Here is a 22,843-nt window from a genome sequence, read left to right as displayed (position 1 = left end):
AGCTGCCGTTGGGAGATAGATGAGAAATCCGTGGGGGGAAAGGAGTACATTAGAGTGTATTTTTCTTATATGAATTGACCCATTACAATAATGCAAGCCTTGACGAATCGAACTGTAGCTCATTCAGTTGCATTATCCTTCATATCACTGTAACATTGGGCTAAAGCAGTGTGCACCCACTTGTGAAATGTTAAAATACTTTAAGTTTCCCATGAGGAATTTCCACAGCTAGCAACAAAAGAAACATGATTAGATAGTATGTCGGCACAGCCATAGCTGCTGGAAAAAAGTGGCTGCTGGTTTACCTGTGTACGTTTTGGTAGAAGAGTTGTGATGATCCAGAAAATGTGTGCAATTAATTGTTGTCTGGTGATATATTTTGACTTTTTCAGAATACAGATTTTGCATTTGTGATGCTAATTGATATTATCCAAATGATAAATTTAGAATTTTTCAAACATCAAGGCTGCACCTTACCGGATAACTTGTGTGGTTTTACCTTCACGTTAAATACCCCCTTTTGACCCTCCAACATTATGTCCCCGACTTCGTCTGTTTTCCAGGATTTGATTGTGAGCAGCCGATGTGTTGCAAGGACTTTTTTTTTTAAACAGTAGCCCAATCTTTTTCAAATACTGTAGATAGGAAATCAAAATCGCTTCCCCCATATGGCTTATCAGAGTACACATTTTGACAGGTTGGTGCATCTCCTGTACTGTAGCATATTGATGTTAGATTATGTTATTTGGCTTTTAAACTGCATAAGTTACCACCATAGTGGTCTTAGAGTGTCGAGACCTTTTTCTGTGGCGGACCCCACGCAGGTTGTTCAAGCAGCCGAGAGGAAAAAGGGAAAGGGAAGTAAATTCCACCCGGGAGGGCCGTGGGAAAGGCAGCAGGCCGGTCAGTGTCTGCCTCTCCTCCTCCGTACCAGCAAGGAGTTGAGGGGGCAGGTCCTTATGGCACTTGCTTTCACTACCGTCCAGACCGCAGCCTGTTTGCCCTGCCAAGATGGCCACTGCTCTCTCCACCAGCCAGCTCTATTTCTCAAGCAGGGAGGAGTGCATCCTTCCTTATGCCCCGATTGGCTGGACTCTGCTTGCTTCCTTGGGCTCCCCATAGCCAGCAGGCATTGCCGGCTCATCCGCCGGGAAGGCTGTGGGAAAGGCTGCAGGCCTGTCTGTGCCTGAACGGTGGCTGGGCACGATTCACCTTCACCTGCACCCTTGCCTTACTCGACAATTTGGGCGTCACATACACAAAGTAGGCTGATGACACCCAAATACTAATCCATATCACTGGAGATTTCAACGCTGACCCGAATGCCCTAAATGCAATCTATAACACAATCCAAGATTGGATGGCTCAGAATGAGCTATGTCTTAATGATGAGAAGACTGAGATCCTGATCCTAGGCAGCCAAGCAAAACTCAAAAATCTCTCTCCTCTGCACCAATCCTTCAACATAGATGGTAACCTTATCACCAGAGCCAAAGAAGTCAAGACGTTAGAAATCTATCTCGACTCTTCACTCACCCTTTCACGACAAGTCAATGCCATCACAACGGCATCTGCTTACACAGCTAAACTTATCACAGCCTGCAGACCCCAACTTACCAAAGAACTATCACCTTAGCAAGAGCACTAATCCTTTCTAGGATCGATTACTGCAATGCTATCTTTGCAGGCACATCAGCCAAAAACATCAAGAAGCTCCAAATTGTGCAGAACAATGCCATAAGAGCTGCTCTGAATATACCCAAATCAGACCACATCTCCACCTTTAGAAGAGACATCCATTGGCTACCAGTGAGAACCGCATCAAATTCAAAGTTCTCACCCTCACACACAAATGCTTATCTAACACTGCCCCACTCTATCGCTCCAGCCTGACAACTAAAAACCAGTCAAATAGACCTATCCATTCTACTTATCTTGGGCATTTGACAAAGCCCAGATACAAAAGACAAAGAGCAGGCGGCTCCAGCTTCCCTGTTATGGCAACCATCTAATGGAACGCCTTACCATTAACCTTAAGGATGGATCCTGCCTTACTTTAATTCCGCAAACAACTAAAAACATGGTTCTTTACACAGGACACCAAGTGGGCCCCTCTTGCACCTAACTCACTGCGCAACCTGTAACTAACTGCGTACGTTTGCATTATCTGTGATCTGCATAACCTGTAACCAAGTACTGAAATATGCATTATTGGTGATCTGCACAATTTGTAACCAAATTCGCAAGTTTGCATCTTCACAATCTGTACAACCCGCAACCAAATGTTTAAGTATGCACTATTTCTGACCTGCATAACATGTAACCAAACTCTTAAACCTATTCAACCTGTAACTGAATTCTTAATCCTGTCCAACCTGTAACCATATTCTTAATATATGCGCCCAGATGCCTGAGGGTTAGGCGCGCAATACAAATGTAATAAATAAATGGCCTAGTGCGTTTTTAAACTTTTGCAAGCTCGCTGGCAGCAGGAGCACATCCACCTGTTAAAAAAAACACAAATAGTGGGCCTGCAAAGAATCTGGCCCGAGGGGATTGGTTCTACCCTTTTGGTGGGATATATAATTCAAGTTGTCAGTTAAGTGCCTTTCCCTCCCACGTTCAACCAACACAGACAGAACGCGGAGTGCCAGTAATTTGTGTGCGTTACTAGGGTCGCCCCTCCTCTCAGTCCGTAGTCCCATTGGCACGGAACAGGGTGCTGCACCAGTCACTACAGGGACCTCCGACCCATGTTCCGTGTGTCCCGTGTTTCTGAGGGGGTCAGGGGTCACTAGTAACCCTTCCATGCGGGGTCAGACCACGTAGGGCATCCCCCTGCACAGGGTGCTCTTGTAAAAAAATGTAAAAAAAATAAAGGGAAGACAATTTATCTTTGATCTTGCAATTTTGACACAATGAAGTCTTCGTCCTCCTTCGAGAGGTGCTCACCGAAATCAGCCACTCAGTGTGTACGCCTATTAAGTAGGGACCAAAGAGACAGACACGTCGCAAGAGTACCACGCATGTGACTTCCGGAAACACAAAGAAGCTCATGTTCAACGAACCATAACGTAAATGGAAGGCATAAAAGCCTTGTGTAAGACTTGTATGCCTTCCATTCACATTGCAGCACATTTTCATTGATTTTTATGATGAGAGGAGGGGCGGAACATAACTTGTGCTTCTGCCGCTTGCTTCCTCTTTGCCATACAAATCCTCCAGCATTAGCACCAGCATGAATTTTCAAGCCGGCATAAATTCTGGGGATTCCAACCAGTCCGCCGGCTTTTTGTACGTAGCAGGCAGCGTTTACTCAATTTGCATCACCTTTTGCCCTTCCCTTTCACACTCCGCCATGCAAACGACGACAAAAAAACGGTAGTGCGGACCAGACTACGTCCCACTGCCAAATAACACAGGGCTATAAAATGAGCTCCCACTCTCCTTGGGCACTCCGTGCACCTTGGAAACCTGATGGGCATGTGCAGTGGAGTTGTTAAATTTGGATGTGCAACATGGCGCAGCTGCTGCTCGATGCTCCATCACGACCGATGCAGAGAAATGCACCGACGGTTGGGTGGGGCCTGCAGAGCTGCAACATGCCCGCAAGGAACATTCTATTATACTTCTTAGCAACTGATTCCAATGCGGTCCCCTTTTCTGTGGAATATCCCAAGAGTATGAATGACAAGTTGACGGGACGCAAGTGTACGTATCTAAGTTTAGTCCTATGACCGGGATTCCACGGTCGGATCACGTCAGTGATTGGTGCTTACAACCCATGCCCAAATCTAAGCAGCAATCCATCTGTGACTGCACCTGGACTCGGGGTCCTGGAGGAGAAGCAAAGCAATGAATGGGCTGACCATTTTGACCTACCCCCTTGAGCAAGATAAGAGTTGATGTTTTTTCAATATGTTTATTGCTGTTAATTTTTAAGTAAGCAAAAAAGACATAATATGGGCATATTAACAAACTAGCAGTACATTTTAACACCCCCTTTAAAAGAATACAATATTTTTTAAAAATTCCCCCGGCAAGCAAAAAGTCATAACAGCAGGTTTAAAGTTCCACACACTTTAATAATCAGCCATTTTGAAAAACAGTTTGTGTATATTTGATTACCGAAAGTGTTTCCCATAAGCGACAGTGAAAATTTGTAAAAAAAATAAAGCACACACAAAACCGGGACCTTTTTCCGAACAGTGGAGATCTGTTCCGTCTCCTGAAAGTGTACATTTTTGTGCAATAAAAAAGGACACCTTTAATTCTGGTGGCATCACCACTATTTAAATGGGTTATTTAACTTCCAATTTGTTTTATTCAACGCTACATGTATTAATTAGGTCATAGCAGCTTCACTTTTCACAACTGTAGAGCAGTAAGTATTTGGGAATCATGCCTAATCTCAGGCTACGCAACCATTGCTTAACTAATGCAAAATAACCACATGATGGTACACCGCTCCCAGCTGGGAGCAGAACTCCTCACTTGCAGTAATTTACTTGGCACCCCCAGATCACTGCACCCAACGCGCTCCGGAGATACAGCACCCAATGGGACATAGTGTCCAATTCACTTCAAGCATTCATTTAGTTTCCATTTAGATAGTTTCATCTGCAATGCAAGATTGATTCTGTGGTGCAATGACAGTATAGCTCTTTGGATTATCAGGATCAACACCCTCCCTCACTCCCCATGGTGGTAGAAGCTTCATAACCTTTTTAATGGTACGCAAACCATGAATCACTCAGCCTCATTAAGAGTCTGGTGGTAATACCACTGAGATACCACCAAACAGTATTACCGTTACCACCACTTGGTCCCGCGGTATACCACTGTATTACAAGTAGAGGTAGGCATGTTAGTCTGCATTAATTAGAGTCCATAAGACTCCATGGGGATTTCGGCGGTATTACCACCAGTGACATTCTGCTGGAGGTGTTTCCTCTACCTTACCACCAAACCTGTAGTTTGGCAGTGTGGTAATGCAGCAGTAATGCAGTCATAGCTCCATTACAACTGCATTACCACCGTTTTTTAAACCACCAAACTTGAAATGAGACCCACTGTGTCAGACAACGGCAATGGTACATGGCAACCACTACATATGATCATGTTTGTCTCTGGAGGATAGCACAAGGGCAACATGCTCGCCTTGGAAGCAAGACGACACGGAGCAACAGAGGTTCGATCGCCGAGTCCGCGCTTAGAAACCTCTGGGTATTAAGCGCGTAATAAATAACCTATAATTTCATATCATGTTCTACTCCTTATGTGCCATGAGGCCTCACTAGGATTACGTTCCATCACCCTGCGGAACTTGGTTCCAGCCAAGGAGAGGTTTGGCACAAACCCCATATTGATAAATTGCTCATGGCATTGCTTTGAAGCTGTGCAGCAGGTCCGTCAAAACAGGTCACATGGGAAGTTGGAAGCAGGATAACTACTCTAATGACTACATGTTTTTCATATTTATCCTACATTCATGTTTTACAGTTTTTTAAAGTTAGGTGTTTTGTTAGTATTTATATCATCAGACAACCCTTCCCTTCTTACCGGCTCCCCATCATAACATTTACATAGGGGTAAATGTCCTCTCTAAGCCTCTTTGTTGTATGCTTTACCCCCTCATCTGGCACACCCTCCAATGCTTAAATTGTGTCAAACTCCTGAGTAATGTGTCAAGTTTGTGAATAGGATTTTACAGTATAGCGTTACCAACAGGGGACAGTAGTGGGAATGCAGATTAGAGAATACACACCATAAAAAAATTATTAAGTCTTCCCACCACATTATTTAAGACAAATGGGTATTGTATTTGCATTATTTTTCGGCCAAAGTCCAAGGTCTGCTCACATATAGTTTGCTGCAAACCAGTGCAGCCCAATCCATGCCTGCCACTGTGAGCCAGACATCTACTGTAGATCACTCTTCAGATTATAGATTTGTTTATTACTCCCACCATTTGCCCCAGTTCAATTTTCTCGTCGCTACAGTGTTTGGGATTCCTCTGCATGGACTGCTGTGCTGATACCGTCCCCAATGTGGGTCATCAGCGACAGTAACGCTGCTGACCCCGCTTCTAGATCAGAGAGGAATAGATTGTAGACTAAAGGCCACAGTATAGACCCAACCATCGGGTCCTCCGTTGGCACAGAATCCTTCTTGCAGTTGGGACTGCAAACAGATCCGTTTCCCATTCCCGTGTCTGCCATCTCTTAAATATTGGATCCATACCACCATTGCAACCAAGAAATTGGCTTCAACAAGGTTGCCTATTAGTCTGTCAGAAGACAGCTTGCAATCATTTTACATTGTAATATTGTTTTTAAAGTATTGACATGTTAGAATAATCGTGTAGATTCAAAACAAAAACGTCATGGTTATCCCTTTAATTTGAAAAACGTGTAACTCACTAACAGAAATTGCTCAGACTTCATTTTCTTTTTACAAAAGATCCGAACTCTCGAATTGTGCGATGTGCGTCACTCGTGCCTTTCCCGTGTGAGGAAAACTCCATATTCCCCGTAGGTCAGTCGGCTTCTGTAGAAGGGGATTGCAGCAACCAGGGGTCCCTTTGGAGTGTGAAGAAATACCTTACAGAACTCATTACTAAGAAACGTTTTGGACAGAAAGGCCAAACTAACTTAGAAGTAGGAGGAAACACTTGAGGCAGCCACTTGTCGATGTATGGAGACAACGGCCATATTACACAAGTGAAGACATGGCAACATCAAACCTCAATACAACGGTTCCTGGTAAGGCACTGGCGGCAGAACGATAGTAGGAGATTCCCAGACCTAGCACTCAAAGGTCACCACCAGGCCAGCTGCAGGCATGTGTCCTGTGACAGAGGAAGAAAGGTGACCAATCCAGTTTGAATTCTTAAGTACTGAAGAGACTGGGGCTTGTGCAGTCCTACCCACCCCGCAATATGCTAGCATCCTCAAAAAGACAAACGCACACCGAGTCTCCCAGGTGCATCACCCCTAGGAGGTGAAGCAGGAACACAGTAGCTATGCACAGCCAGTTACTCTAGAAGAATGAGATCTGGAATGAGAGGAGCATCCATTGCTCTGCAATCATCAGCTTCCCTTTGCAGACTGCACCTACATAGTGGGAGCCCATGCACATCTCATACATGGTCTCCTCTCTAAAATGATCACTTCAGGAGACTAGACTAGAAGAACGCCTCACCCAAAGGTTGGGCACCAAACTAGGCATTTGATGCGTCAGAACCCGGCATCCTGGCCTGGTGGGACTCTTCTAGATAGCCCCTTTAGGGGTTGCAGTGGGATAGCCATGTGTAATGAGTCTGCTCGAATAGTTGGCACGAGGTATTCATGTGTAGAAGGCGGCTTGTAGTAGCAGGAATGGTGTACATAAGGTAAAATCAGTCATGTGTGGTTGCAGCTGTACTGTCTGCAATGATAGGCCCAATGATAGGTGCCCTCCCACATGTGGATAAAATGGGGCATGCACATGTTCTCCCCCACAACACCACCACGACCCCACTGCCCCTCAGACCGTTTAGTGGCTAAAAAGCAATATCTATGGGTTTCGGGATAATCTAAGAGCAATAATTAGACATCTGTGTATGCTAAGGTCCATCAAATGAAAAGAATGAGAACTTGGTGAAGTGGGTTTCCCGTACACACGCGTAGGCACATTTGTCGGTTTCATACCACTGTCAGGATGGTAAAAAGTAATACTGGATGGAGGGGGAGCAAGGGAAACTGAAGGGTTAGAAGAAGGGCTAAAGTTGGAAGAGAAAAAAGGTTGCAACTGTAAAGCGAAACAAGGGTGCAACACCGAGTTAGAATTTCTAGAGCACAGTGGGATAGGGACTATGACAGAGATCCTAGGCAAACAATTCACTTTCTCCTCTCCCAGCGTCTACAGAAAACTCCACCCTGTTCTGTGACTCTCCACTGAATGAATACGTGTGACAGGGGAGCTGGGAGAGTAGGGACCACTGCCAGTTACACACATCTTCATTTTTTTTTAGGTTGGCAGGACTTATGGGAGCCAAGGGTGTGAATGTATGACGGGGTTTACCCTCCCCTGGATGCTAAGGAACAAGATATGACACTCGTATCTCAGTGTGGCACGGCCTAAGCCATTCATGTGAGGCAGGTTTTCTCTAGTGCACATTCATTTGGAGGAGAGGACCCTACATGAAAGCATGGGTGGCGGTCTCCATCTGGTGGTCGACGTGGGATATACATGTGTTGGCTATACCCTCTAGAGGTTGAAATGTGGTAGCCATATGTGGTAGGTCCACTCTAGTGGCTGGAATGGAAGCTGGCTCCCTGTAACGGCCATGCTGGATGGCTCGGACTAGTAATCTGAATTGTATATGGATAATGGACATGGTCTCTTTAGTGATCGGAATGGTATATCCAAGTGTGTGTGAGCCCTTTCTAGTGAGTGCAATGGGAAGTCCAAGTGCTGCGTCCTACTGTACTGGGTAGAACTGTATGCCAATTGCAGATAGGACCTTTCCAGTGGATGGGATAATACACCCAAGTGAGGTGGCTTTGTTGAGTGGTTTCAATGGATATAGTCATTTTGTGTGCACTCCCTTTTGAACTGTGAGGGCATAGCTATGTGTGGTGGGTACTTTCTAGTGAGTTTAACAGGGTATTGGCGTTTGGCGGTCTCTCCAATTGATGGAATGATATGCCAAGAGGTTGGTGGTCTCTCTCAACTGGTATGTCCATGGTCATTTGTCTCCCCTTTAGTAGACTGTATGAAAGGTGGGCAAGCTCTTGTGGCTGGATTTGCATGTTCATGCATGGTAGTGTCCTCTTATCAGCGGCCTTGGGATTACTATGTTCCAGTCTGTGGACACACACAAACACACACACACACACACACGCAGTGCCTCTCAATATAGTTACTGAATGCAACGGTGTGGTGTCTTCTCCTGCAACTAGTAAGATATCCATGTGTAATTAGGCTCCATTTAGAGGATGAAATAGGATAGCCATGTGTAGGGTGCCCAAGTGGTTGTAATGGGACATCCACGAGTGCTAGGCTCTCTAGTGGGTGGCACTGGAAGTTTGCACGTGGTGGGTGCTCTTGTGGCTGAAATGGGAATCCTATGCATCAAGCACTCCTTTCAGTGAACGAAGTATTATGTCAATGAGCGGCAGGCTCCTTATAGAGTCAGGCATACCATAAAGAAAATAATCAGTGTCTATTCACAATGTGCAATGACTGTATTTTTTTTTCTCTATGCCACATTTTCATCAATTGCTCTTTTCAACTCTATAATTGATAAGCAGTTAATCTGAAGGATAGATTTCCATCACCAGGCATACAATCACCCAAGATTCTTGATAGTTTAATTGAAAAGCTTGTCCACCCTCAACTCAAAAGAGAGTGGCACCAGTAGTAGGTAACATTGGGCAAAAACAGCTAAAGCTGGTGACTCTGGAGAATCTGCCAAGATGTGTGGTGATCCTGAAGCAAAGCTGGTTGTCCCAACTGTGTCTGTTGATGAAGATAAAAATGATTTGTGAGATGGAGTGATCTAGACAACAAGTTGGCCACAGAAGCAAACAATAAGATGCCCATTACCCACCAGCAAACCGCCCATCCCAAAAGCTGCCTCAACACACCCAATATCCTATTCACTTCATGCAATAACCCTAGACATCTACAGAGCCTACCCATCCCCAACTATTCAATCATCTTCCCCAACAGAGACCACCTATCCCATCACAAACGAATTACTTGCAACGGTCCATCCACTGACTCCAACATTCCAATTAACACAACCAACAGTACAGCCACACCATCAGCAGACCAATGGCGTCTGTCAACCACTCACTCAAACAATCCAAGTGGTCCAAACACATACGGCAACCGTCATAATTTGGCTCCGTATGGCAAATGTCATGACTACCTCTGTGAAGAGTCCATCAACCTACCTGAAGAGAGAAGCTCCGTTTCCCTATCGTCCAACCCACTCCTCCCAAAAGTCACACCAACACCCTCACATGATGTATGCCACATTTTCCTATGGTCGGGCCAGCCAAAAAAGGTACAAGCAGGCTAAATAACATTTCATCAGCATAAACCCCCTTTTCACACCTTCATGTTACTCCATGCATACACCAGTACACAAACTAAAGACACATTGTCTAAGCATACCCCAGAGTGTCCTTACCACAGACTGGATGTGCATTTCAAATGACGAGGGGCTGGGTGTCTCCGACTCTGGATGGTAGAGACTCCTGGCTTCCCTTATAAATCGGACTTCTCTGTTCCGGCTCGTCACTGAAAAACAGTGAAGAAGAAAAATGAATACAGGTCTTGAGCACCAAGGGCCGATTTGGCCCAAAGCTTAGCAAATAATTTACATGCCTACTTATACTTAGTCGTTTTAATTAACTTGTTAGCCAACCACCCAAGAATGTGGAATAAATACCAGGTGATAGGTCATCACATCAGGATGTGTCAAGGGAGGATTAAAGAGCAGAGATTATGGAAATGCAAGAGGTGAGATCAAGTGAATGAAAGGGGAGTTCATGCCTATGCGAAAGGAGTGGTCATGCCCCTAAAAGTAGAAGTCATAACAAAAACTAGATCAGAGTGACAGCTATAGCCCTTTTGTAGGTGTAAAAACGGTCACATCCTATGGCCACAGCATTTTTGCCTGCACTTACTTCTGCTATGAAGCGTCTAATATAGGCAGTACAACAGCGGCCACAGCAAGGGCGCTAGTGGTCTATCCTGTCCATGATGCTGTTGCTGCCACCCACAGCTCTAAAATTATCCTACAGACATCACTGGTCCACCAGACAAAAAGGACAGCACGTTGGCTGCCTGCAATAAACCAGACAGATCCTCAAAATGGCTCTGAGCAAGACGTGCCATACTCTGTTCATATTTAATTGAGAGCCTGTTTAAAAGCCTGCTATGGACCGACTGTCTCCAGCCCATCCGAGCTGTATGAAGATCTGGAGAGCAGCAGCACATTGGTGTGCACAAACATGTTAAAGGCTATTTTCTATGAACATGTCTTCATTTTTGCAGGACTATTTTCAGTGGAGCAGTTGTGGAGACGTTTTATCTCTGTTACGCTAATGTATTTCTGATACCCTTGATTTTTAATTAGTTTTTATAAAAAGGTGTGTCTATTATTTGCCTCTTTTCTACACTTTTTAATCTTATAATCTTTCTGGTAATTACATAATACAATTTGAACTATTTTCCAATTGTCTCGGTTTGGACCTTGAGTCACTGTACTATTTTTTAGACTAATATTACTGCATCTTCTATTTCAGCATGATTTTCCACCATGCAGGCTAATCAAATAGTATTGACAGGGAGATGTCGGGCCTCGCTAAAAAATAATTAAATCCCATGTCTGCCCACTCCAATCAATTTCTTACACTCATGTAAATGCTCGAGTCAAGAACAGCCCCTGCTAACGAGTCAATGGCAAAACAAAAGCTACACCAAAGGGATGTTAACTGGGTGAAAGAGAAGGTACACAGGTGAGACAGAAGTTAAAATGTAAGAGAAGGAATCGAGTAAACATAATAGGGACTGGTGGTTGTCCACCTCATTACTCAGAAATAGCTTTAAAACATACCTGCCCCCTCCCCCACACACACGTAAGTCCATCCCCCCACCTCCCACCTCCCCTGCTACTACTTGTCTATCCTTGCCGGAAAACATTTTCTAACTTCTCCCACCTTTTCAAACTTTGAACCTAACATGGCCATACGAGACCCTCTGGGTAGGTAGGGCCAGCACTGAACAAACATTTTAATAAGTAAAATAAATAGGGAAGACGCCAAACTGAGCAGAGAAAGGTTAAGATTGGGTTAAAATTGTCAGTAAGGGCAAATAACCAGTTAGAAGAAAGTCTCTCTTTGGCTAAAATGGGGGGCACGAGAGCCGTGATGTCAGTTATACAACGAATCATTTCCATCTTGTGGATGTCAACTCACATCAAAGGCTTCTTGCGGTTGTTGGCCCGGCGTCTTCCGATGACCAAGCTGATGATGAGGATGATGAGCAGTAGCACAGCGGCCGGGATCCCAATAAACAAGGCTAGTAATGAGGGAAAGGAACGCGGCATAGCGTTCCAGAACTCTGAGGGAATAAAGAGAGCAGTGTAAGCTCCAGCAAAAGACCAGCAGGCTCAGTGTAAAGAACACGCACTGAAACTCTTAAGAGCTCTCACTGATGGACAATTGCTCGCGTAAAGCCACTTTTTGATGTACAGTGCGCCTTATAAATTCTCAATAAATAAATTACATGAGGGCTCTTATTGATTCCCAGATATTTCCTTGTTCTGAACTCCTTTTACCTCTTCATCACTCCACCACATGTTCTTCCATCCATTCTGACCTACCATGTGTGCTGTGTTTCTGGTGTGCCCCGTCTCTCTGGCTACAGCCTGCCCCTCTCCTTTCCTTTCTCTGATGGTTCCAACACCTCAATCGGTTCATCCTCTTGAGGATGTGCAAGTCTGCTCAGTCTGCTCTCTCGACTTTCCTCATTACCCTCTTCTCTGGGTGGATCACACCAACTCCTCCACCAGTGCGCCTTGCTGCCTCCTTTTTCTGATCTTCCACTGCCTCCTTTTGCACCTGAAGTCTCCCTTTCTGCATCACCCCATCTCCGCAAATGTACCGCACCAGCACTGCCTGTTCTCGCACCACCTCAGCCTATTTTGGAGGACTTTCTCCCCTTTTCCTCCTCTGCACCCTTTACTTCCACCTCTCCCTTCCACTCTCTTCGCAAGCAAATTTCTTTGCTCGCCTCCAAATCACCAACTCCTCCTGGTACGCCTCACTCCCAGCCATCTCCTCTCCTGAGCCACCTCCAAACCATCCTCCTCTCATCTTCAGAACGCTCCTTCCCTCTACCTCTACTCTCTTCCTACTACCACACCTGTCTGCCAAACCCAGCCTAATTTATAGAGACCTAATGTACTCCTGATCCCCTTGGAAATCTCTAACAAGTGTGCTTCATAACAGTTTGCTGTATTGGACTGGTGGATCTGAACTGGTGGGCGGTACCCTGGCCTTTCTGTAGGCTCCTCTCGTTCCCTACTCTGTTTCGTGAAGGATGCAGATATATGGGTTTACCATCTTGTCTGGGCTATTCACACATGTGCACTGTGGACTCCACGGAGAAGTGGAGTTTGTTCACGTGTCCCTGTCCCCATGAACAGATTTGTCTGTACTTGGGGCCCATGAACTCCAACTGGTAAAGTGTCTGATAAACAAATCTTGTGAATGCAGGGTCTGTGCTATTGGCTCTAGGGTCTCCCTGCTGCTTTAGCGTTTGGGCCTCTGTTTTTTAAAGGGGAAGCGCTGGTTGTAGAGACACTGACAAGTCTCTGAAAAGCACTTGGCAAAGGGTGGGGTGAAACATGACATCCTGGGTCCTGCATCACAATGCAGGTGCTGGTACCCGATTTTGACACCCCATCCCCCACAAAGATCCCAATGGCTTATCCTTAGAGCAATGAAGGGCACTTTGTCATAGTGATCTGCCAGATCGCAAGTAAAGTTAAACGTTCAGCCAGTGTCCAACATAATTCCAATGGTAGTTCCCATTTAAGCTGTTCAAACAATAATATATGCGTATTTTGAAGGTCGTTCAGCTTTTGCAACAGTGTTCACAAAACATGCAACAACTTTGCAGATTTTCATTCTTAAGTTTAGATCACATACCATTTCTGCCATCGTCTCGGACATAGTGTAAGGAACTCATGGTGGCAACAGTAAAGACAGACACAAGTGATAACAGTTCAAGGGTGTTTATTAAAGGGTAAATGCAGGGTGGAAAAAAGCCAAACCTAAACTTAAAGCTAAGATGGGAGCAAGCTTCGACCATCAAATGAAAAGTAAGGCAGTCATTGTGGCGTCTTATTAAAGTAAAAAGGCCTATACTAAAAAAAAAAAAAACTATTGCCAAATCCTTACAACTAATTACAGAAAGAGTGTGGGATAAGGTTTTCAATAAAGAAAGAAGTGTTCACAAATAATAAGTCAGGATGTGATTGCCAGGGGTCTCCCTTCCCCACGTTTTCAGCACGGGACAAGGTGGGACCTTGGAGCACAGCAGATGCTCGAGCTCCCAGCACGAGCTGACAGTTCCGTTCCAGCTATCAGGTTCTTCAATGGTTAAGTCTCTTTTCAATTAAAAGTCTCTGGCCTTAAAGGGCCTGATGTATTCAACAATAAAACAAAGAGTTCCTTTCCAAATGGCCTTTGGGTGAGGACATTTCACCCCTGGATCTCTCTCGACCAGGCTCGGACCCACTTGACAAAGGGGACAATTCACTTCCCCAGGTCTTCCAATGCTTCTTACTCTCACAAGTCTTAATGCCTTTTTAAACAGTCCTTCAGGCTTCGCCCCTTTGTGTCAGCTTCCCTCTGCCGGGTTCACGCTTGCCAACTTTTACCAAACAGTTCACTATGGGACTTTAGACGTAGCCCTTTCTCGTTAGCATCCCTCTGCCTGGTTCACTCTTGCCAACTTTTGCAACACACTGTTCAAGCGCTCAATTCACCAAGCGGGATTCATTTCCCTTTCTTTCACAATCATCTGTCAGTCAAAGACTTTCAACTGTACAGAGAATTTTAAAAGACCCCTTTATGGCAACTCTGACCTCTTCTCGCCTTTTCCCAAGGCCTTCTGGGTATGGCAGTCTCTACCATCTGGTAATCGCCCAGAGTTTCCTGCGTAAGCACCCACGTGGTGCCGGACTCGGTTGCTGGTTTTCCTCTCTTTTCTGAATAGTTCTGTTAAACCTTTTAAAGTTCAAATCAGTCACTTGCTACTTTTCGTTCAACACAGTTCGTTTTTTTAATCAACTCTCCCCTCGACCCACCAGCTTTGATGAACCGCTTGGCTTTCTTCTCCTTCAAGTAACGGTTGGTACCACGGAGACCAGCGTCTCTCCCCAGCTTGGTTATCAGCGGACGAGGGTCTTGTGTACAGTAGACATCTGCTGCAACACAAGCTGGCTATTATTTGAAGTTTTATGATTCCTTATGGGGAGGCTTCACAGGCCTTGGTCGGAAAGGGCAAAGTCGCTTCTCTCCTTGTCACCCCCTCGGTATGCGCTGTCTTTCTCCTCCTCTTGAACTGTCATGCTGAGTTAGCTCTCACATCGTGCAGTCTGACTTGCTCGTCTTGTGCTTCACCTTTTATCCCTGTGGGGGGGAAAAAAGGGATGTCAGGTGTGTGCGATTCTGGTCAATTGCCTGAATTTGCCTGACCCTTGTATTGGGACATGTCAGGTAAACAGCTCTGGTGTTAGTCCGTTGTCTTTTGTGTTGTGTGAAATTGTTCGTGTCAGCAAGGGGGTAGAGGGGCAGTGTTTTGGAAACTCCTACGTGGCAGGATGGGCAAAAGGTGTTGCAAGAAGGGGATACCGCATCTCGCCCGTCGTTGTCCCTCTCCCCAGGGACCCCCCCATCCAGGTGATTCTCCCTCACTGGTCCATCCCCAGGAACTGGATCCAATAGCGATGGCCGTGTCCTGGCCACCTGGATGACAGATCCCCGGGGACTAGCCAGGGAGACACCGTCAGGTTTCTCATAATAGGCAGATATTTAAAAAAATGTGCCCTACTTTGAAATTTCTCCTCTAATTTCCTCTTTCATGAAGAGACTTGGCCAATATAAAAAATACCTTACTGGTTAAAGTTTGGCTCTGCTACCAATAAACATTGTACAAGGCCAGAAGTCTCGCCTTGTCAAGAAGGGATGGGAAGCCCCCTCAGATGCAGGTGGTAGGCCTACCAAAGAGAAATGCAGTGCCAGTCCTAACCCTGAGAGGGATGGGACAGTTGAGAGGGCCCCAATTCATGTCCCCACCCTTTGAGACAGCCTGTTTCTGTGGAGTACTCAGCTGCCTCACACTATGCCTCTATACCAAGATGCTCGCCAGTCTTTTTGTCGCCATTGAAGGAAAGAGGGTGCAGAATGAGAAATCGGCAGAACATTAACCCATGAGAACCAACGAGAAGCACTGTATATCAACAGCAGAGAGCTATTGACCAGACGAGCAGAGACTAAGCACTGCTACAACGTATGCACACAGCGGAAAGCGAAGTCGCGTAGTGATACTGAGGAGTGGCGGTGAGCCTCTGCAGCCAGACACGCCTCCCCTAGACCACCAAGGACTATCTTGCAGGATTCGAACCCTCATTGCACCAAAACAAAACTTTGGGCCACAGAAACAAAGAACTGTAACACAAAGTCAAATATTTGCACTCCCGGGTCGCCATTGCAATTAGGCAGCAGGTCCACGTGGAAGAGTGGACGGCACTCAGCACCTCACTTGCAACATTTGCGGTTTGTTTTGCGCTCATGGAGGGGAAAACCGGGCTAGAAGGGCCAGCGAGAGTGGCCCAACCCTGGGAGGAAGGAGGAGAAAAATCCAGTAGAAAATGTGGCTTATTCGGATGAGGTCAGAGCACGTGGAGTTGGAAGACCGACAGACCAGCAGGATAGAGGAATTGAAGGAGCAGTGGAATGTGGAGGTGTATTCTGGAAAAGGTGATATATTGGCTAGTGAGTAAAAGAGGTATTGTAGTCTGAGTGTGTGTTTTTCAGTGGAAAATGTGATTAGGATATTTAGTGTAGAGTGAGATGGTGACATTTAAGGTACTGGGTGAAAGGAGAGTAACGGAGTAGTAGTAGCATGGAGGAGGGAGTAGTAGTGCGAATGTGGGTGTAGTGGTACGGATGAGGGCATAGTGGTGTGGAGGGGGTTGTAGTAAGAACAGAGCACAAGTATTAACATACAAGGGTGGGTGCAAGACTTTGAAGGAATGAAAGACATCAGAGGGAAAGAAGGGGAGCAGAAAGTGTAGGATTGTGGCGTTAGAGGAGGGTAGCAAGGGGGAGAAGAGGGAACGATCTAACAGTGTCTGTAAGGCACAATTTGTCATCCCATTTAGATCAATAACAAATGGCTAGAGTAAGGAAAGTTAGGAAGTACTTGAGGGAGTATAAGGAGAAAAGGAGACAAGGGACTTTAGGTTGACATCCCAGTTCACCTAGCAATTAGCATATTGAGAGTGAAACAATCGCTGTATACTAACTTAGGCTAAGGACATCTGTGTAAGAGAGGATCAGTCCCACTGACTTTTCAATAAAGCCCCTTGAACTACCCCACATTCCGAGTGATTATTGTGCCATCTGCGACATGTTTAATTTGAATATTCCACTGAATGGTCCTGGGACTTTATGCTCATCTGTCCATGACAACGTTACAAGATGCTAGCATTTTGTAACAAGCTTGTGAAAAGTAATAGTTACTTACTTCAGTTCGTCATTTTGGGCATTTACATTGAATAAAAATGAAGATTACCCCTGCTGGAGCGCAGGCAGTCTTGATTCGATTTAAGACACGACACGGAGGCAAGCATTATGCTTAACTTCTTGTAATTGCACCCTTCTAGCAGATGTAAATCTACATATGGTTTCTTTTGTTTAACTTCAAACAGAAGAAATCTCTCCAAACACTTTGCATCCCATGAACCAGTGTGTCTCTGGCAATCCTATGTCTATGTCCCGTCTCTGGGCTCCACAAACCACTTCCTGCCCATGTCCATTCCTCTTCTTGAATGCCTTCCAATTGACATTCTGAAGAAAAATGCAAAACACACTCTAAACAGCACAACACAACGCTGTTGATGGCCTTGAACGGCCGCACCCCTCCTGCCAGTGGACTCTTCACGGCCCATGCCGCCAAATCCTATTGCAAAAAAGGAGCCACACCAGCTCCTGGACCTTCAGCTCGCTTCTTGCAATCACCTGTCAGAGAAGACATATTAGGGAGGGTCATACTATGCAATGCTACATCAATATCTGACAGGCATTACACAGAACTGATTACACATCTTTGCGTTGCTTGGCGGGAGAATGCTTGCCTCTGTGACGCTAATAGAATCAAGACTCCCTGCGCTTGTTCTAAGCTATGCACTACAGCCACTGCCACACTATCTATAGGCTTAAAGTAAAAGGTCTTAAAAGTTGAGTCGCTGGACCAATCTGCCATCTTTAAGATGTGTTGTAAACTCGCTCCGGCCCCAAAGGGTTTGGAAGCCATGACACCACACACCGAATGCGCACCAAACGGCGCCACTTCAATGCCCGCCAGGGACATGACTTCATACACCCATCAGGCTATGGTCGCTGACGCCTCTTCTCTATACGGCTTCTGTAAGGAAGGAAGGGTCTTTTTTGACGCCCTGTGCTCTATATTTCAGTCCAACTATATACACTACGATCACACCGAGGCTGACCATGTGCCCCTGGCCAAGGTGCTGGACCGCCCTGGGGCGACCCATGCATACGAAATAGGAGGGCCAACTATGACTCCATTTTGTATTCGGCCTAGACAGGCCCTTATACACACAAAGCTGCATACTGGCGCCTCTCCTCATCAGCCTCCGCGCACGGCGAACAGGCCAACCCCTCTACACCGCCCCTCTGGTGTTTCTGCGACTGTCCTGTTCTCACAGAAGACTGGGCGTGAAAAGCTACAAACTAAACACTATCTCTCACCTTCCTCCTTACATCACTGCCCTGTGAATGACCGAGCCAGGGCCTGGTCTGGAAAAAATCATCCCCACAAACCTGCCTCTGTATTCGCAGACCCTATTCAGAAGGCATACTACTCACACAACCCCTAACCTCTCATCTTACTTGATGTTACAGATGTATGCCCCACAACTGTGTGCCACTCAGATTCACCCCCATCACTAATCCCGCGTGTGACTATATATCCTTCCTTGTACTAAAACATAATAAAGCCGCCTTCATGAGATCTAAAACGAACGCTTGATAAATATGTTAACTGACTGATGTAGTGGATAGGATACTTGGGCCCATGTGCCCCTACCCCACGATTCAGGACAACTGTTGTCAACATAATATTTGCATATGTACAATGTTAGAAGGCCTAGGCGACATGATATAAATTACATGGCCCCAAGGGCGGCAACAACTAAGATGTGTCTTGCTGTAAATCGGACATTGCCAGATTTGTGTAATGTATATAAAAGGTACACCTCCAGCTTGCACCCAAGTCCTCACATTGCCTATGAAGGAACGGCACATGCGAAAGGCACTCAAGACCCATTTTGTGTACTTCCAATCCCATTGTCTAGACCAGGCCTCGTCTCTCCACAGCAGCGCCACGCACTGCGAGCACCGATGACCCCCCCACCTTTTTCCCCTCCCGCACCTGTGCTGCCTAAGCTCATGTCTCACGGATGTCTCGATGTTCCAAATTTATCCTTCCATCGGGTCCGTGCTCCCCATGCCCCCAGAAAGAAAACGACCCCTACACCTTTCACCTGGTCAATGATTCGCAGTAGACTAATTAAAATGTACATATGAAATAGATGTTTTTTTTTCCATAAAATGTCAAAATGTAGCTGGTGATCATTCATTACATATTTTGAAGTAATGTGTAGATTAGAAAGTTAGCACCAGGCGCCTCACCCAGAACCAACATGACCTTCACCTCGCACCGACCAGCCCAGCTGATGCACCGGATGTCCGACGTCCCGTCAAGCCGCCATCCAATCGCATGAAGCCGGTGCATAAACATCTATACTGGGTTTACTGTCCCACCAATCGAAATGTAACTTTTTTACTGTATGTATTTCGTCATCAAGGACGCTGTAACCCTTTAAAATGTACTGACAGTATTGTTTGGCAGAGCGCTGTCGGTGTAGCAGAGTCCTCTGCATGCCCTATTTTATCTCGATAAACTTTACCGCTTAACTTCACCCGCACTTGGTCTTGGTCTCATTCCCTACCGGGGTGTGTCAGTTATTGACTCTCATTGGGAGTTTGTAGTGTATTTTGGGGGACTGCTTACTTTCACTTCCTGTGTAGGATAAGCAACTGCAACACTCCTGCTGGCCTCACCTCAGCAGTCTTTGCCTCATTCTTTGATGCAGTTGGCCACGCACAACTTAAGTTGATCTTGGAAATAGGGATACAAAATAACTGTTGAGTGGCTCTTTGTCCTTTGGCTACAAAGAAAGTCCCGTCCGAATCTCTAGCACTTAACATCCAACACCCTTCTACAGGACACCAGACATAAACAGCATTGCTAATTTCCTCGAAAGCTGCTGGATTGACAAATCGCTGTTAGGTGGCGAGCTTATAAAGAACTGCAATACTGCGTTGACGTCCCATAACTGTTCGTATTTACTCTTGTACCAGCTCTTGGAGAAGACCCACATGAAAGCTTTGGGGTCACGATCACCGCCGATGGAAAAGGAGACTGGGGATGGGCTCCTAACCTCTACCTAACAAGGTAAGCCATCTGTGGCTTTACTGCGGAGCAGGAAAAGAAATCACCCATCAGCGAAGCAACCTGCCGTACCCGTGGAAATGCAGTATTATTTTTACTGTGTTCACATCTTGCAGCAAAAGTGCTGTAATCATCCATACCCAGTCACTTTTACACAGCCTTACGACTGGAACTACATAGATCTAGGCATTCGAAAATGGCCGCCCGGCCCAGATGCTCGTTTGTGTCTGAGCACTTCTGTGTGGTCATGAGCAGCAGCACTGCCATTGGCCACTCGCTCTTCAAAACTCAACCAACAGAGAGCCGGCAGGCGAACGTAAGCGTCCCACTAAAGGACCACACTTAAGGCGCCGTTTACTCCCGTTTGCGCCGGTGGGCGCCGTCGGGCGCCGTCAGCACCCTACCATACACCCTGGAGTCCAAGGTAAGCCTACCTATCCACCTCGCAGGGCTACACTGCTGCGACTGCCTGTGCCTGTGCCCTGCTACCCCCATTGTAACTTTCCGAAAGTCGCCTCCTCCAACACCCTTGCAGCCGCACCGTCTGAACTTCATGCGACCGTCTAAGCCCTACATACAATTTGGTCCAATACCACCCCCATAGCATTGCCGCCTCAATACCATACCTAGCCCATCCTCCCGATCTCAGCCTCTCCGGTTTATTCTAGTCCGTGTTCTCAAGATACACCTCAACCCTGGATCGCCAATGACCGGCGTAGCCATCAGCATCGCTCAACCATAACGACTAGGGGTCAGGGCGAATGCTTGTGAACCATACCTTGTCGCACCTGGGCCCTTACTGCAAATTGCTTTCTCTTGATTCTAGCCGATCCCGAGCCCAGCAACACAAATTATACCGATTTGAATTTAGCCATTTGCTGAATAGCATCTATCAATACCTGTGCCCCTTTGCGAATGACGCTCTCTCGTACTCAGTAATATAAATGTTACCGCCACGTATTTAGCCGCTTTTGTGCCCATAGGGCAATTGATTTCTAACCTGCATTCTGTCGCATTTGTGCTCTCATTGCAAATTATTGTCACCTGTATTCAGCAATATAAATGTTACTAATATGTACTTAGCCGCATTTGTGCCCATATGGTAATTGACTTATAATCTGTACTTAGTCTCATTTGTGTCTCCATTGCTATGATTTCACTTGTATTTAGCCACTTTCCAGCCTCCCAACTAAAATTATTCTGAGTTGTATTTAGCCTTGCAACAATCATAACCTAGGAGTTGCATTAAGTTGCACTCATCCCCCCGAACGCTAAGATTTAAAACTATATTAGCCATAATCATCCCCTCAATGTGAACAACTAGATTATAGCATTACGCAACCTCCAAGCCCTAGCTCGAACGCTATACACTGCCCTCTAGTGATAGCATCACTACACAGAGGCGATATGCCAACCTCGCTGCCCAAAGCACCTACACCTGGTATCCAGAGCCACACCTTAGCCAAGGCCAAGGCACTCCCCAACTCCATTATGCCTTCAACATTCCTCCCACAAATGTTGCACTTTAAAAAGTGTAAGACTCTACCCACATACACAGTTAACAAAGCTCTCCCTATCGCTACCCAAAACGCACCAGGCAGCCTAACCATGCAAAAGCATGTAAACAACGGCAATGGAACTACAATTCTCGCCACATGCCAAAGAAACAAAAGACTTAGCGACAGAACTAAAAATCATCTTACCAACCAAACTCATAGCTCAGCCTCTATCACCGTTAACGGCCAAACCCTCACTTGCTCATCTACAACTAAACTAAATGGCACTATTGCCACTGCCCAACCTAGTCAGATTAAGAAAAACAAAGCAATAGGGCCCAAGTCTAATCCACCCTCTACCTCAGCCAAGACGGCACTCAACAGGGATTAAGACAATGCCTCCACCCACTTCAAGGGAGTCCTTATCAATGCTAGATCGATCCCAGCACACGCTCTGGACATATCTAACTTCATTACAACTAATGACCTTGACATTATCGCCATAACAGAAACCTGGTTGCACCCAGCAGCAGGCCCTTCTCTGGCAGGCACTGGCCCAGATAGCTATTCTATCATCTGAAAAGACAGAACTAATGCGAAAGGAGGCGTTATTGCTTACATATCTAAAAGTAACCTCAACATGTATTGGTGGGGCTAATATTACTTGATACCCCAGTAATATACTGAATATACAGATAGCAAATTTCCAATTCTAGAAATGTCCATTTCCAAATGCAAGAGTGCAGACAGTGTACTCTGGGGCAATAACAGTAGATTCTTTAGGAATCTATTCTCCAGTTTCTCCAGCGCACTCATAACCCCAGATTTCAGTTCCAAAGGTTGAGGCCCGTATCGCCTGCCTTTGATATAACTCCAAGATAGGGGAAGTTGCTCCTCTCCCACGTTTTACAAAAAAAAAAGGAGTTGGTGGCTCCAGCAAGCTTTCCCAGCTTTGAGCAGGCCTAAACCAATTGAAGAGACCAACCACAGTTCTCACAGAATCCAATTCCCAAATA

General features: G+C 45.9%; 1 protein-coding gene across 2 annotated transcripts in view; it reads right to left on the bottom strand.

Moving 5' to 3' along the window:
- Positions 1-9,211: 9,211 nt before the first annotated feature.
- Positions 9,212-22,843, bottom strand: part of LOC138530138 (uncharacterized) — a 249,224-nt gene continuing 235,592 nt past the window's right edge. Inside the window, exons 6-8 of one of the 2 annotated variants that reach the window (XM_069640885.1) lie at positions 11,976-12,120; positions 10,184-10,293; positions 9,212-9,504 (exon numbers count right to left, since the gene is read on the bottom strand). In XM_069640885.1, the coding sequence (XP_069496986.1) occupies positions 10,203-10,293; positions 11,976-12,120 (236 nt within the window). In that variant the 3' untranslated portion in view covers positions 9,212-9,504; positions 10,184-10,202. The remainder of the gene's footprint in view (positions 9,505-10,183; positions 10,294-11,975; positions 12,121-22,843) is intronic. The other variant, XM_069640886.1, reaches the window with a different exon arrangement.

This window comes from Ambystoma mexicanum, chromosome 1q (assembly GCF_040938575.1).
Source record: "Ambystoma mexicanum isolate Mex_15411 chromosome 1q, UKY_AmexF1_1, whole genome shotgun sequence".
Classification (NCBI taxonomy): Eukaryota; Metazoa; Chordata; class Amphibia; order Caudata; family Ambystomatidae; genus Ambystoma; species Ambystoma mexicanum.
The sequence above is the reverse complement of the archived record's forward strand: the minus strand, read 5'-3'. Positions and strand labels throughout refer to the sequence as shown.